The sequence below is a fragment of the Sorex araneus genome, chromosome 2 (genome assembly GCF_027595985.1).
Source record: "Sorex araneus isolate mSorAra2 chromosome 2, mSorAra2.pri, whole genome shotgun sequence".
NCBI classification, from domain to species: domain Eukaryota; kingdom Metazoa; phylum Chordata; class Mammalia; order Eulipotyphla; family Soricidae; genus Sorex; species Sorex araneus.
The window spans coordinates 18313541-18329824 of NC_073303.1; the positions used below are offsets into that span (position 1 = coordinate 18313541).

Below are 16284 nucleotides of genomic sequence, written 5' to 3' on the forward strand. Positions count from 1 at the left end.
GAGGATCAGTGGGGCTGGAGCGATAGTACAGTGGGGAGGGCGTTTGCTCTGCATGCGGCTGACCCAGGTTGGATCTCCAGCATCCCATATGGTGTCCCCCGAGCACCACCAGGAATGATTCCTGAGTGCAGAGGCAGAAGTAACCCTTGAGCATCGACAGGTGTGACCCAAAAAGCAAAAAAAAAAAAAAAAAAAAGGGGTCGGAGCCATATTCCAATGGGGAGGGCATTTGCCTTGCATGCAGCCAACCTGGGTTTGATCCCCAGGATCCCATATGCCCCCCGAGCACTACCAGGAGTAATTCCTGAGTGCAGAGCCAGGAGTAACCCCTGAGCATCACTGGGTGTGACCCCAAACTAAAACAAAACAGAAAAAAAGAGGATCAGTAATTTCTACAAGGCTATACAGCTGGTAAGTGAGAGTTGAAATTAAGCCTACTTGACTATTTGACTCCAAATCTTTAAAAAAAGATTGATTTATTTTGTTAAAATTTTTTGTTTGGGGGCACAATGTGGTGCTCTCAGGGGTGCCCATGATGTGCCCACATCCTGGGCCTCCTGCCTGCAAAACAGGTGCACTTCCAGGGTTATTTCCTCAGTACCAAGTTTAAAAACCAAGAGCCTCAAAAAGAACAATAAGCCTTATTTGCAGCTGTTGTTGTTTTACTACCACAGTAGATTTTCCTCCCTAATCATTTGGTTACCAGTTTCAACTCATTGAAAATTTGGGTTATTTAAGGTCCAGGCGCCAGGTCCTTCAATGTGCCTGCTTTCCTGCAGCTGAATGACTGGGCTGGATCATGTGATCACCAAGACCGGTTGGTCAACTCCTACGATTTTTAGACTTTGTGAATTCAATCTTTGAGCCTCGCTCGTTTTTCTAAATATAATGCCTTCTATTTGGGACAGATCAACGTATACTTTTATTACTGGTAATGGACCATTTAATTCTCAGGTGAGCTGTCTAGGTAATAATTATAACCATTTATACAATTTCTTTTGTATCCTAAGGAATATGCTAAGTCCTCTACAAAATCATGGTACTCAATAGTTCTATAAAGTTTTTTCTTTTTTTCTGTTTGATTTTGTTTGGGGACCACACCTGGTAGTGCTCAGGGATCACTCCAGGTGACTTGGGATCAAACCTGGGTCGGTTGCATGCAAAGCAAGTGTCCTACATTCGTTGTGCTATGGCTCCGGCTCCAAAGTGGCTTACGCTTACTTTTTATTTTTGCACCACGCCGGGGGTTGTTCAGGGGTCACTCCTGGCAGTGAGTGGTCTGTGAGCCTACTGTGTGGTGGGGACCTAACTGCGGTTGACTCCGTGCAAGGCAATGCCTGACGTCGGTTCTATCGCTCCAACCCTAAGGTGGCCTTTAAAGTTCCCACTTTACAGAAGAGGAAGCCAAAGATTAGGGCTTTTGAGTTTATCCAAAGGTCAGCGTTAGCAAAATGCAAAACTGAAACCCCAGTCTTTGTGTGGCTGACAGCAAAATCCTCTACTTAACGGGACTTTCGAGAAATCACGTATTTTATTTCTGCTGTAGGCTTTTAAACTCATGCACGGGCACCGTGCTTCCAGTCTTTGTTTTCCTTCTCTTTTTAAAAAAAGAAAATAGCGTCTCCTTAGCTCCTGCCTTTTGACTTTACTGTCCGCTTCTTCCCTGCCCCCTAGACCGACCGGCGGTGGGTCGAGTGGGAAGAGGGTGCATATCTTTCGCCTTTCGTTAAATACCTGTTTCAGAGACTGAAGCCGAGAGCCGCGAGTATTGTGCCCCTGCGGCGATCGGCCTCCGCGTCCGCGGGGATGAGACTCCGCTCCCCACCCTCACCCCCACCCCCACCCCCAACGGTATTCACCCCGCCGCCGGGAACTACATTTCCCAGAAGGCCACGCGGCCCAGAGCGCGGGCTCGACCAGCCCTTCCTTCCTCCTCGCCTCTCCCCGCGTCGCCGCGGTGATGACGCACGCGCGCCGGGCGCCTCCCGAGTGACGCGCCGTTGGCTCGCGACCGGGGCGGCCTTAGCAGCGGCAATAGGCGCCACAGCAGCAGGCGACTGCAAGGACGACGACGGAGGCGGCGGCGGCGGCGGCGGGGCGGCGGCGGGGCGGGCGTTGTGCGCGGCGGGGAGGGGGAGGCGGGCGGCGCCGGCCGCGGCGGAAGCGGACTCCCCCCCCTGAGCCGGGCGTGGGGCAGGGGGGCGGGCGGCTTTAGGCCTCGGCAGCGCCCGGAGCGGCTCGCGCGGCCGGGGGCGAGCGGGGGGCGGGGGGTGGGGTCTCCATAGAGACCGCGACCAACACGGCGGCGGGGGTCGGCGCGCGGCGGGCCGAGGCGAGCGGGCCGCACGGCCGCTCCCGCCACCCCCCGCGCGGGGGCCCCGCGCTCCGGCTCTCGCTCCCCGCGGCGGCGGCGGCGGCGGCTCCGGGCCTCGCGAGGGCGGCGGCGCGCGTGCCGCGCGGTGGGGGCCGCCTGGGTGGACTTTCGGGCCGGCCGGGGGCGGGCTCGCAGGCCGCCGCCTCTGCCTCTCCCGCCCCCTGAGCCGCCCCAGAAGCGGGAAGCGGCGGCCGCTCCGCCATGGCCTCGGGAGCCGGAGGAGTCGGAGGGGGCGGCGGCGGCGGCAAGATCCGGACGCGGCGGTGCCACCAGGGGCCGTTCAAGCCTTACCAGCAGGGGCGGCCACAGCAGCAGGTAGGGGCGCGGGGACCCCCACGTGGAGCCGGCGGGGCGCGGAGGGAGGGCCCGGGGGCCGCCGACGGGAAGTGGGCAGAGAGCGGCCCGGCGGCACCCACGTGTGCTCCGGGCCGCCCGCGCTCAACCGTCCGGCCCCGTCCGGGCCCGGGGCGGGCTCTGGGGACGACTCTTCTCTCTCTTTTAAAAAATATATCTTATATTTTCAGCGAGAGGAGCGGCGGGGGGGGGGGTATATCCGGGCTTAGATGCGGCCCCGCGCCGCCCGCCCGCTCCCCGGGACTCCCGCGGTTTCCGTCTGAGGCGGCCGCCCCGGGGGCAGCCCCGGGCGCGACGCGGGGCGCGACGCGGGGCGCGGTGACCCAGGAAGCGGGGGAAGGACGGGAGGCTCCGCGCCGAGCGCGCCGCGGCCCCGGGGGAGCCCGGACCCGGCGGGCGGGAGGCTCCGCGCCGAGCGCGCCGCGGCCCCGGGGGAGCCCGGACCCGGCGGGCGCCCTTATTTATTTATTTATTTATTTATTTATTTATTTATTTATTTATTTATTTATTTATTTCGGGGGTTTCGCCCCGGGCCACCTTTACCTGCCTCCCCGGGTCGGGTCGGCGTGGCCGCGGCGCCCTCGGGACAGTCCTTCGGCGCGGCGAGGCGCGTCTCTCCCCTCCCCTCCCCCCCCACCCCGTTCCTCGCCGCCGCGCGGGGCGCCCCGGCTTTTTCCTGCCCGAGGCTGCAATTGGCCGCCGGGCCCCCCCGAGCCCCGCGCCCCGCGCTTCCCACTTCTGATCTCATGCGCGAAATATGTTTTAATCTCCCTCGGGGCGTAGACGGGAAGTTGCGGGGTTTTGGACACTCGGGAGAATGTTGGGTGGTCGTCTTTCTTTTTTTTTTTTTTTAATTATTTTTTCCCCGTCTCTTCACTCCCCCCTCTTCGCCCCCCGTTTGTTTGTTTTTTAATTTGACCGCCTTGTGCACGCGTGCGGGGGTGGGTTGGGAGAGTTTGAATCGTGGCAGGGAGTTGATTCGGGGTTCTGAGAAAAATTCCGCCTTTTTTTAAAAAAAAAATTACATAAATGTTACTTGTTCTAGCGATTGAGGGGAAACGTGTTAGAAACTTCCGTTTTGACCAAAGTCATGGATTAAAATTCTTCATGACGCTAAAGGTGGGAAAGGTAAAAACCAGGCGTGTAGGAAATAAAGGGATCTGACAACTTGTTTTACATCTTTAAACTTCCGAGAATGCTTTATTCTGGATGATGATGAATAGTGTCTGACCCCTTCACATTTGCTATTATTATTATCGGTATGGTTATGTTAAATTGTATTATTAAACGAAAAGACCCACGCCCCGCACTTCAAAAGTAAAAATTTGAGGGAAATTTGTTAATAGTAAAAAAAAAAAAAAAAAAAGATGGTGACGGTTTGTAATACGATTGCTGTTTATGGTTAGAGGTGTTGGCATTGTTAATTCCTCCTTCTAGTACCGAAAGTGCCTGATTCAGATTTCTTTGTGAGGAACCAGGGAGACGCAGCCAGTTTTAAGATTAGAATGCCGGTCACAAGCTTGGCCATTTAACCTAATCCTTTACTAGAATGGAAGTTAGACACATGCTTTCTGTTTCTCCCTAATAAATGTGTTTGAGTGCTTTCTTAGATCTCCTAAAAGAAAATTACAACGTAAGGAACGACATGTTTTAAAATAGTCTCGAACGAAGCTAATATATTCCAGGTGGCAAAAGTTACAATAATCACAGCTTATTTTTAAACGTGCTTGGCTGAAAATCTAATTGGGAGGCATGATGGCTTAGCAAACATAACACGGAGGATCCGTATTATCTTCGAGCTGGTACGACTTACGGCTGCGTAGATGTGTGTAAGAGCTGGATAATTTATCGTTACCCCCGTCTTAAAAGTGCTCTCAGTTTCTTGCCCTGCCATTGAACTGTGAAAGAGATAACGTATTTTTAGCTTTTGAGACTTGGGAATTAAAGGTACTGGGGGGTTTCTTCATCGTAATTGTCAGTGTTGCTAAATATTGGCAGAAACTAGCAAGAAAGCATCTAGGAATACAGAAAAGGCTAATTTAATCGGCTTTTAAAATTAGGAATTTCCCTCTGCCTTGGTGGAACTTTGTGGACTGCCCCCTTGCAGTCTGCTATCTTAGGCGGTCATCTCTGCTTCGCAGCAGCTGCTGAGTCATCACGAATGGCATGGAGCTTCATGACACGGCATGTTTTCAGGCTAGTGTTATTTGATCAAGTGTGTAGGGCTTTTTGGAGGGTGGCGGTGGTGAAAAGTGAAGTTTTTAGTTACGTGGTAAAGAGTCGGACTAAGAATGAGCCGGCTGGCACTGTTGATGGATGTTTGCAGTTCTCGCCGGCACTGCAGTACCTGTGACTTGCCGGCGGCCGTCTGACTCGTAATTTCCTGTTTTGACTTCTGTTTTCACCCTTCTGAGACGCGGCTACAAGTATACATTTTTTCCCTTTTAACTTACTGTCTTTCAAATGCCTCTTGCTTGGAGGCTAGACATCTGTGGTCTCATTGAACTGAGCGAAGGGTAGTTAAGAGTTGTGAATCAGGGGCTGGAGCAATAGCAAGGAGGGGAGGGTGTTTGCCTTGCACACGCCGACCCGGGTTCGATTCCCAGCATCCCATAGGGTCCCCTGAGCACCGCCAGGAGTGATTCCTGAGTGCAGAGCCAGGAGTAACCCCTGTGAATCACCAAGTGTGACCTAAAAAGCAAAAAAAAAAAAAAAAAATTGTGAATGAATTGGATATGTTAAAAGCAGTAACAATAAGTCTCTCGATGAGAGACGTTACTGGTGCCCGCTTGAGCAAATTGATGAGCAACGGGATGACAGTGACAGTGAATGAATTGAAGAACAATGGGGGGGGTAATAGAAGCGGATCATTTTCACTTGCCTTTCCCCCTACCCTCTCTTACTTAGCCAAAAACTCAGCTTACTCCTTTCTCTCTCTTTCTCTCTCTCTCTCTCTCTCTCTCTCTCTCTCTCTCTCTCTCTCTCTCTCTCTCTCTCTCTCTCTCTCTCTCTCCCCCTCCCTCTCTCTCTCTCTCTGTGTGTGCGTGTGCGCGCGCTGCTTTCTGGGTCTTCCTCATTCTCGCTTGAGGTAGAGAGGTCACTTAAGAGGATGTGTGGTTAGTTTTTGTCACCTGTGAGTCTCCTTTCCCATTTCCTTCTTTGTGTAGACTCTCAGGCCCAGAAAGCCAGCTCTTCAGTGACCAAGCTGCTTTTCTTAATAGACACCTCAAAAACTTGAGCCCCCAGGCAAACCAGAACCTTACTCTGCCTGAATTTACTGCCACCTCCTGGTGAGCCGGAACTACTTTTTTGCCCTTTTTTTGGGTGCGGTGGGGGTGAAGAGTTGTTACTTTGTTTTGGAACTAATGGAATCCACTCTTCTGTACTATTTCTTACACATCAATTCCGGATTTAGTTATCAAAATGACGTGGGAAGGACAGGAGCCTGCAATCCTTTCTTCTGTTAAGGGCCAAGATAGTATTTTAGGCTTTATGGCTGCATGTTGTTTGTTTTGTTTTCACAGTCCCTTTAAAATAGTCTTTGCTAGAGGCCTTTCTGAAAACAGCTGGATTTGGCTCACATATGGTTTGCCTATATCTGTTTTTATGAGTGTATTGTTTCGCTTTGTTTTGGTACCTTCTATAGGATACTTTGTCCCAAGTAAGTATATCCTGTTTGTTATCTGATGGTTAAAGTATATGTTTCAGGATTTGAAAAAGGGGAATATTTAGAGGTTGAGTACTTAACTCATTTCAGAAGTCACTGCTTTTGATTTTTGTTTTATCCCAGATGTTAATATTTGCTCTGTTTCCTTGGTATTTAGTACAATCAGTGGAAATAGAAAGGGAGAGAGAACAGTTCATAGTAAAAAGATGTGCTAGAATAGTGTCAGAGCATCTAGGTTTGAATCTGGTTAGTCAGGTTACTTAATTTTGTTCTGCTTAATTAACTCTTAAATGATATATATGTAGAAGTTAAGCTGTTTTGTTGTGATTCATTAGAACTTCGGTTTAAATGTTTTGACTCTGAGCATTTAAAAGCATTTAAGTGCTGCTGCCTCAGAGATTTTTACCTTTGTATTCTCAAGCTCCTTTTATTGTTGACTCATTTTAATGTAGTTCCTTATAGAAATTCTGTCATTTAAGTGTATTGGAAAAGAAATAAATAACCAGGTTGGGGGACAGAAGTGCTAGTCAAACAGGTAGGCAGTTTACTTTGCATGCAGCCCACCTGGGTGGGTTGAATTCCTGGCATCATGTATGGTTCCCCAAGCACACCAGGAGTAATTTAAGAGTGTAGAGACAGAAGTAGCCCCAGAGTATCGCCTGGTGTTGGTCAAAGACCAAAAAATAATTTAAAAGAACTGTAGATAATTGCTTGATGTGAAGATATTTTTCTTTATGATGAAGTCCTTGTGTGTTACATTTTGTTAACAATATTTATAAGATAAATGACAGCCCTCTAGGTAGATGTTGCCTCCATTTCCTGAAAGTCCCCTGATGAGACAGTTAACATTCAGTTTGAAATTCTTCGGTATGTATGTCACTGATTAAAGTCATTCTCATTGGGGGCTGTAGTGATAGTACAGCAGGTTGGGAGTTTGTCTTGCACATGACTGACCTGGGTTTGGTTTGATCCCTGGCATCCAGTGGTGCCCCTAGCACTACTAGGAGCAACCTCTGAGAATCTTCAGGTTTGGTCCCAAAACCAAGGAAAATAATTAACACAAACCAACCAAAAAAAAAAACCCCTCCGATTAAGCACTGAGTATTATTGAAAAGACGTAATGACCTTCATTTTTATTAAAATGTGTTTTATTTGTAGCTAGTAATGCTTCCAGTCTTCCTTGTAGTTTTATGTGTAAGGGGGTGGGGGTTACCTTCCTAAGTGGTCCCAAGGGGACCCTTTGGAACATTCCCAGCAGTACTTGGCCAGCCAGTGCCGTTCACTGATGGAACTGGAGGATGTGGTGGTGCTGGCCCTGAGATGCTTTGGAGACCACCAGGGTTACCGCCAGTGGTGCTTGGGAAGCCATGTGATGTTCCCAGGTGCCTGTGTTCCTGGACTATCTCCCTGGCCCCAAATACAGTAGCATATCTTTAAAAGATTTTCTTGGGAAGTCTTACCACGGATATAATTTGTTGCATTTATTGTCAGAAACAGGATTGTAGGATGCCTTTTCATACTGTGATTTTTTAAGTATGTGTGTTAGTTTGCTTGATTTTGCTTATCGTGTAGAGTGTGACTTTAGACAAACTGCTTTCATTTTCGAACAGACTGTAAGAAAAGTGGCAGTATCTTAGCGGCTATCTCTTTTTTTTTTTTTTTTTTAAATTTTGGAAGGGATGCCAAGTACAGAACCTAGGGTCTCGTGATTTAATGCATTCTCATTCCTGGGTCTCCTGTTGGTAACTCTAGTAGACTATTTTGGGTATTATTGGGTCTCCTATTGCTGGTTCGGAAGGTCTTTGAGGTACTCCTTTTTGTTGGGGGAGGGAGGTACCTTTATTGTCCTAAAAGTATTACTAATGTCAACTTTATGATATGAATAAAAGATTAAGCTAGGTTATATGCTTTTTTGGGGGTTGAGGCACATCCAGCACATCCAGTGATGCTCAGGGCTTCCCTCTGGCTCTGCACTCAGGAAACACCCCTGAAGGTGCTCGGGGGACCATATGGGATGTCAGGGATTGACCGCAAAACAGCCTACTCATTGTACTACCACTCTGGACCAAGCCAGGTTATATTTTGAAATACCTCAAATCTAGAATATTTATTTGTGTGGGTTTTTTTTTTTTGCTTTGATATCTTGGAAGTTGAGAAGTAATGGAAAGTGTGGGTTTTGAGTGGCTAGAAAGAATTGGATGATGAGTGAATAAGAAAGGCTTGATTGCTGAATGTAAAATTTAGCTAATAGTTTAGTTTTGGTGGTTAAATTCAAATCATTAAAATTAGATTTACTGTAACTACATTAGAATTTGAATGCTTCATTTTTCCCTTCAAGTAAATGTTAAAGTTATAATAATTCATTAACATTAATAATGTCAGAATAGATGTATTAAACTAGAGATAACTGATAGAACTGCTTTTGGATTTTTGTTAACTTAGTATTTAAGATTGTGTCTATAATTAAGTACTTACAGTCTCAGGTGAAATCTTGGGGTTTTTTGACTTTCAAAAAACTTTTGGTAGAGAATGAGAGAGGTAGCATAGTGGTTAAGGCACCATAGCTGACACTGGTTTCATCCCAAACACCACATACCATCCCCTGACCTGAACACCACCAGAAATTAGCCCTGAGCATAGCTGATGTGTGTGTTTGTGTGTGTGTGAGCGCTTTGACCCTCCCCATACACAGAGAATTTTGGTGTTACTGAAATGTGTGTGGGTATGCACAGAACCCTGGAAAAAAGTTAAGAGTCAGTAACAAACCATAATGAAAGGCAGTCCCAAATCGTAGAAATCAAATCATCAGTATATTTCAGGGTTCTCAAACCCTAAAGTGTTTCATGTGTATTATGATTTATTTATTTATTTGCTTTTTGTGTTACACCTGGCGATGCACAGGGGTTACTCCTGGCTCTTCACTCAGGAATTACTCCTGACAGTGCTCGGGGAACCATATGGGATGCTGGGAATCGAACTCGGGTCGGCCGCATGCAAGGCAAATGCCCTACTCGCTGTGCTATTGCTCCAGCCCCAGTGTATTATGATTTATATTATATATTTATAGAGTTCCAGTGAGGCTGAGAAAGGAGATTCTGTAATCTGAATACTGCTGCTTAATAGATTATGATGTGAAGGAAAGTGTTGAACAACACTGAAGTCAGGAATGGGTAGGGCACTTGCCGTGCACGCAGCTAATATTGGATTGATCCTGGGTGCCCCATACGGCCTCCTGAACCTTCCAGGAGTGATTTCTGAGCACAGAGCCAGGAGTAAGCCCTGGGTCCCCTGTGGCCCCAAACCAAAATAAATAAAAAGAAAGGCTTCATAGATAGCAGTTGATTGTGTAAGATTTTTGTGGCTATTTTTTTTGGAGGGAGTGGAGTTGTCACACATGTTGGGGGCTGTGTTCCCGGGCTGTTCCTTGACTCTGCTCAGGAGAGACTTCTTGCAGTGGTGGGGGACCTGTATCATGCGGGGATCAAACTGGGCTGGCAGATGCAAGGCAGGCAGGCCCCTTACCCTCTGTGCTATCTCTGCTTATTCTGAGACTACAGGTGGGTAGATGCAAGGCAGGCGGGCTCCTTACCCTCTGTGCTATCTCTGTTTATTCTGAGACTACAGGTGGGTAGATGCAAGGCAGGCGGGCTCCTTACCCTCTGTGCTATCTCTGCTTATTCTGAGACTACAGAGGGTAGATGCAAGGCAGGGAGGCCCCTTACCCTCTGTGCTATCTCTGCTTATTCTGAGACTACAGAGGGTAGATGCAAGGCAGGGAGGCCCCTTACCCTCTGTGCTATCTCTGCTTATTCTGAGACTACAGGTGGGTAGAAGGATAAATAGCAAAATGTATTAGCTGTTTTCCCTACCCCTCTCAACTAATTTCAGGGGCAGGGGGCATACCCGGAGGAGTGTATGAGCTTCTCTCAGCTCAGAGATTGGTGGTCACTCCCGGTGAATTGGGGTCATGTTGCAGGGATCATGTCTGTACCTCCAGCAAGCAAAACATGAGCTCAGCCCATTGGGCCATTTTTCTGGCCCTAAAGCAGTTTTTATTTTTTTCCTTTCTTTTTTGGGGGTGTGTGTGGGATGGGAGTTGGGCAACACCTGATGGTGCTTGGGCTATTCCTGATCCTATTTCAGGGTCATTTCTGTAGGAGCTCGGGAGGGGAGGGGCTTGCTATGTGGTATCTGGGATTCGAATTAGTGTCATAGCTTGCAAGGCAAGTACTTAGTGCTATCTTGACCCTATAGCAAGTATTTTAAAGATTTTAATGCCCCATTTGTCTTTTTTTTTTTTAAAAAGGCCCTTCATTAATTATGCTTTATTTGGTTGTCCTTGTCTTTATTTAACTAGCTTTATGTAGTTCTAGGAGATTCAGTTTTTGTGTGGTCTTGGATAGCTACACAAGTTGTCTTATGTTTAATTATTGTATTAGAGTGATAATGAAAATTAGTACTTGCTTTAGGTGGAAGTATTATGCTTTCTGGAACAGCTGTGTTTACTGGTGTTCTTTTTAAAAAATTGTCACAAAATATTCAGATGTGGTACTGAGAAGTGGTTTGTAACCAGAGCCCTGCTGTGTCAGGCCGGAGAGGTAGCCTTATGGCCCAATGAGTGTATGCTTTGTGTACAGGATGCCTGGGGTGGCTCGTCCAAAAACAAACCCACGCTGTACTGTGTGCAGTACAGCCTGTAGACACTCTGCAGACCCGTAGTCTGCCTTCATGGAACTGATGCCCTAGTGGAGGCGATAGGCTCTTACCATCCTATCTGACAAGTATCACCATGTATAAGTACAGAGAGCATTGTTGGCACATACAGAGGAGTCACCCTCCCAGCTTGGGAAGATTTTCTTTAGGAAATGGTGTCACTTATGCTTGCTACTGAAACCTCAGCATAGACACCATCAGTCTGGTAATGCTTCTGGTTTATTTTTTCAGTTACATATAATATTTATAAAAATTGATGTAATAGGTAATGTCATAAGTAATGAATGATTATGAACATAGAGTGGTCTAGTAGGTCTTGACATTGTGGTAAAACTTATAATCGGTGTTTACCATCTTAACTGAAGTAATGGTCATTGAGGTTTTAGGTGTAGCGAATTAATTTGCACAATTGACTCAAGCTTCTTAAATTTTCATTTTTTAACATGTTAGTAGGTGGCATCAATGCTTCAAAGACTAATTTGAAGGGCTGGAGTGATAATACAGTGTGTAGGTACTTGTCTTGCACATGGCTCACTCGGGGTTGATCCCTGGTACCCCTTTTTACCCTTGAACACTGCCGGGAGTGATCCTGAGTAACCAGGAGTAAGCCCTGAGTACCATTGCGGTGGCCCAAAACAAACAAGAAAGACTGATACAGGACCTAAACTCTGGAATAAAAGATGATGTTTCTCATACTATCACATACAACTAGAGGCAAAAATGGAAGGTTTTAATATTTATAGATTTAGTCAGTTTTGCATTTATTAATAAGGTTACCAAAAGCTTGAGGAGCATGTGGCAAAAATAATGTGTTTGATTATTTCTATTTTTGTTCCCTCTGCTGTAATATTTCACTAGAAATTAGCATGGCTCATTACTGACTTTTTTCCAGATCTTTGTATAAAATCCTAAATCCTGTTCTGTTTTCCTTCTCGTTTTGTTTGTTAGTATATACATGATACATGTCTGTTTACTTAGAGGGCAGGAACTTATTCCCGGTTGTCTCCCTTGTAGCATGCTGTTAGTAAGTGCTGACTAAATTGAATGAAGTAAGACAGAAATATTGCCTTTATCTCCATGTGCTAGACAAACTTTTATTCACCAGGATAAATCTTTCTTTCTGGTCAGTTTATTTTACAGAGGTAAAGGTTGAATAACTTTAGATAGTGAGTATTTCATCAGGTGTGATGCATGTGTTCCATTACTGATAAAAATGGTAAATCTAACCTAATAGTGGGATTTAGTTTAAGGGGAAAAGTTTAACAAGTAGCACTGTCATAGCAATTAGGAATCTAGCATGAAACAGTGATTTTCTTTCACTCGGGATTCAGATAAGTTAAATTTTATTTTATTTTTACATGTTTTTGATTTTTGGACCCACCTAGTGGTGGTGCTCAGGGCTTGCTCCTGGCTTTGCATTGAGAGATGAGTCCTGGCAGGCTTGAGGACCATTTGGGGCGCTAGGGATTGAAGGCAAGGCAAGCACCCTCCCTACCTGCTGTACTATCCCTCTGGCCCACGATGAGATAAAGTTTAGTTTAGTAAAGGGGTTTCTAAGAAAAGTTCATGAGCTTTAATGAGTGAACTTTATATTTATTTTGACTCCTTCCCTTTCTTCCCTACCTAGCTGTGCTCGGGGCTTAGTTCTGGGTAAGGGATCACTCTAGGTGGGCCTGGGGGATGTCATATGGCATGCCATGGTTAATCCTGGGTCCCTTGTTTGTAAGGCAATCCCCTTACTGTCCACTGTACTGTCTTGAGCCCCTATGTTGTATCTTGTCTCTCTCTCTTTTTTTTTTTTTTGGTGGGGAGGAGGTGGTCACACCCAGTGATGCACAGGGGTTACGCCTGGCTCATGCACTCAGGAATTATTCCTGGCAGTGCTCAGGGGACCATCTGGGAATCAAACCTGGGTCAGCCGCATGCAGGGCAAACACCCTAACGCTGTGCTATCCTCCAGCCCTCCTATGTTGTATTTTGAAAGCAGGTTTATATTTTAAAATATGGAGGAGGTAAGAAAATCTGTGTTTTGTAATTATTAAAATTGGGTGCGGGTGTATTTAATCTTTCCATAGTAACTAATGTTATTAACCTAGAAAAGGGAACAGTGTATTTGTATTTTTTTTTCTAGTAATGATTATTTTAGGGCTGCTGACTGCATTTGTTGCTAGAGAGCTTATGTTGTACATGTGTTTAAATCCCTATTTGGCAAATACATGAGAAAAACATTTTTCAGTTATTCTGTTTTGAGTTTGCTCTCAAGGTTGATTTATTTTTTTTGCCTTGACTATTATTTTTTGGTTCATGCTAATTTGTTTTTTTTCCCTTGTGTGATTTTTCTCTGAAATTCTGCTAATGTTATTTTATGAAAGAAATTATTTCCTAAAATTGATTTCCTAGGTTCTAGTAGCTTGTTTTTGTCATTAGTTTAAAGCAACTAGTAAAATCAATCAGTATGTTTCTGTTACAATTTGAACATTGTCAAATTCTTCCAACAGTATTTTATTTGACCTTATAATATTTTTTTTTCCCGATATTTGGGTCACACCCAGCGGTGCACAGAGGTTATTCCTGGTTCGTGCACTCAGGGATTACTTCTGATGGTGCTTGGGGGAGCATCTGGATGTTGGGACTCGAACCTGGGTCGGCTGCATGCAAGGCAAACCCCCTACCCACTATGCTATCGCTCCATTCCCTTGACCTTACAATTCTTACCATGAATACTAGTAGGAAGAAATGCTTTTCTTTTTTACAGTAACCCTCACTCTCCTGATCCCAGAGCCTGTGCTTTCATTCTTCCTTAGATACACAATAGTGGTTGTGTTTGCGCTTTGGGTGATTTACTTCATTTTTTGTCATCAGTAAACGGGGATGATTAATAGCAATACAATTTTTGTGAGGGTTAGATTTATATAACTGTTTAAGATGCTTCCTGGCACGTATGAAGCAGCAGCAAATGTTGACAATAGTAGTTGTAGTAACACACCTTTTCTCCCTTTAAAATTTGCCTTAATAGAATTAACTCCAAACTTTTTGGTTCTTACTCTTTTTGATTTTTTTCATTTTCATTTTTATTTTTAGGTTTTATGTAGTTTATTTTTAGATTTTTATGTAGTTGTTCAAAAGAATTTATTACATTCAACATTCCAACTTCAGTTCCACCACCATCACATCTTCCACCACCATTATTTCGAATTTTCCACACCTAAGCCTCCCACCAAAGCAGATCGTAAATAATTTATTTTGCAGTGCTTGTTATGAGTAATCTGCTGAAAGTGACCCAAATGTGTTTCCTTAGGAAAGTGTGTGAAGATTGTTTTATCTCACTGTGGAGCCATTATGCCCTTCTATAAGCCATTGCTAACATGTTACAGATTGAGTCTTGTGTGTTAGTATATATTTTTTTTAATTGAGATTGATTGCTTTCTATTTTACACCCCCATCAAATGTGGTATGCTACTCGTGGTACCTCAGTGGCATAAAGTATGAGATGTCATGTGGCCACAAATTCTACAAATTTTAGAAATTCAAATAAAATTCTAAAATTTTAAATGGGATGATGGAGCTGGAATTCACTTTTTAACTGGATGCTGATTTGGGGGTCCAGAGACATCTCTGCAGCGCGCTGCTCTTTTCCGAGATGTATTTGTAAGTGTCTCGATTATGGCCGTTAATGAGTTTATATTGTGCCAGAGACAGTTCGTGGGTTTGACTGCCAGACTCCTGGGAGAACAGGGAGATGGGGAGATGTCACCCATTCCTGACTCCATGAGAACCTGGAGATTGTCGTCAGAAAACCTGTGTACCTGAGGTTTTCAGCAGATTCATTCTCATGGATGAGGTTCATCCTGTGTTTGTGGAAATCGGCTGTGGGCGTGGTGGCAATTGGGATTAAACTCCAAAGTCTTAAGGAGCCCATTTACTATAAAAAATTTGTCAACCATAAACAATGCTATTGATTTCTGGTTTTAAAAATCTCTTTGGGACCCAGAGTGATAGATAGTACACTGGGCCCCCAGAAATAGCTTTTTTTTTTTTTTTTAAATTTTATTGATTCCCCATGAGATATACTTACAAGCTTTCATGTCTGAGTTACAATCACACAGTGATCAAACACCCATCCCTCCACCAGTGCACATTGCTCACCACCAGTATCCCTAGTATACCCCCACCTTTCTCACCCTCCCCCTGCCTCCATGGCAGACAGTATTCCCCATACTCTCTCTCTCCTTCTCTCTACTTTTGGGCATTATGGCTTGCAGTGCAGATACTGAAAGGTTATCATGTTTGGCCAAAATAGCCTTTAACAAACAAGTACCTCCAGCCCCTAAGTTTTTGTTCTTAAGAGGGGATACAGTAGAAGACTTGCTTGAGGAAGCTGTTGAAGTATTGGTTTATTGTGCTTCTTTTAATATGTTTTGACTATTATGGATGTCTTTCCTTTAGGATTATGACATTTTAGTACATACTCCTTAACCTCAACTTTATATTGACTTTCTATGTGATGGCTTACTGTAGTTTTGTTACAGGTTAGAATAATTGCCATTTGGGGCAGTTGTTGATTCTTGGATACATGCTTATGCAAGTTTATTAATACTGTAGAATTTGTAAAACCACTGGCATTAGCAACTGAATTTTAGGAAATTTTGTGGAAGCTGTTTATCTTGTTAATGACTTTCTATAAGATTTTTAAGAGATAAATCTTAATTTAAACCTACTTATGTTTTTCTCCCCAACAGGGCATTCTTAGTAGGGTTACAGAATCTGTTAAGAACATTGTGCCGGGATGGCTGCAAAGATACTTTAACAAGAATGAAGATGTGTGCAGCTGTTCAACAGATACAAGAGAGGTACCTCAGTGGCCAGAAAATAGAGAAGATGACCATCTGATATATGCTGATGAGGAGAACTCTAATATTCATGATGGGAGAATCACTCCTGAGCCAGCAGTCAGTAACACAGAAGGTATATAGTGTGTCCATATTTTGTTTGGTTTTTATGGGGGTGTTTATATGGAGGTTTTGTTTTCATGACTTAGACTTACATGAGGATGTGGGGAGTACATCCAGAGATCTGTTTGAGGGGGCAAATCCTAGTGATTCTTAGTCAATCCGACTAATGGTTTAGTGCTAGGGCCCAAGTGTATGGGTGCTGGGGTGACTGTGTTGCTAGGGAT

The 16284-nt window shown here is 45.0% G+C and overlaps 1 protein-coding gene across 4 annotated transcripts in view; it reads left to right on the top strand.

The window, feature by feature from the left end:
- The first annotated feature begins 2410 nt into the window (after window positions 1-2410).
- The window catches only part of NUP153 (nucleoporin 153), a 64818-nt gene continuing 50944 nt past the window's right edge, over window positions 2411-16284 (top strand). For all 4 annotated transcript variants that reach the window (XM_055124977.1, XM_055124979.1, XM_055124978.1 and 1 more), the window contains exons 1-2: window positions 2411-2689; window positions 15848-16073. In XM_055124977.1, coding sequence (XP_054980952.1) covers window positions 2576-2689; window positions 15848-16073 — 340 coding nt within the window. In that variant the 5' untranslated portion in view covers window positions 2411-2575. The remainder of the gene's footprint in view (window positions 2690-15847; window positions 16074-16284) is intronic.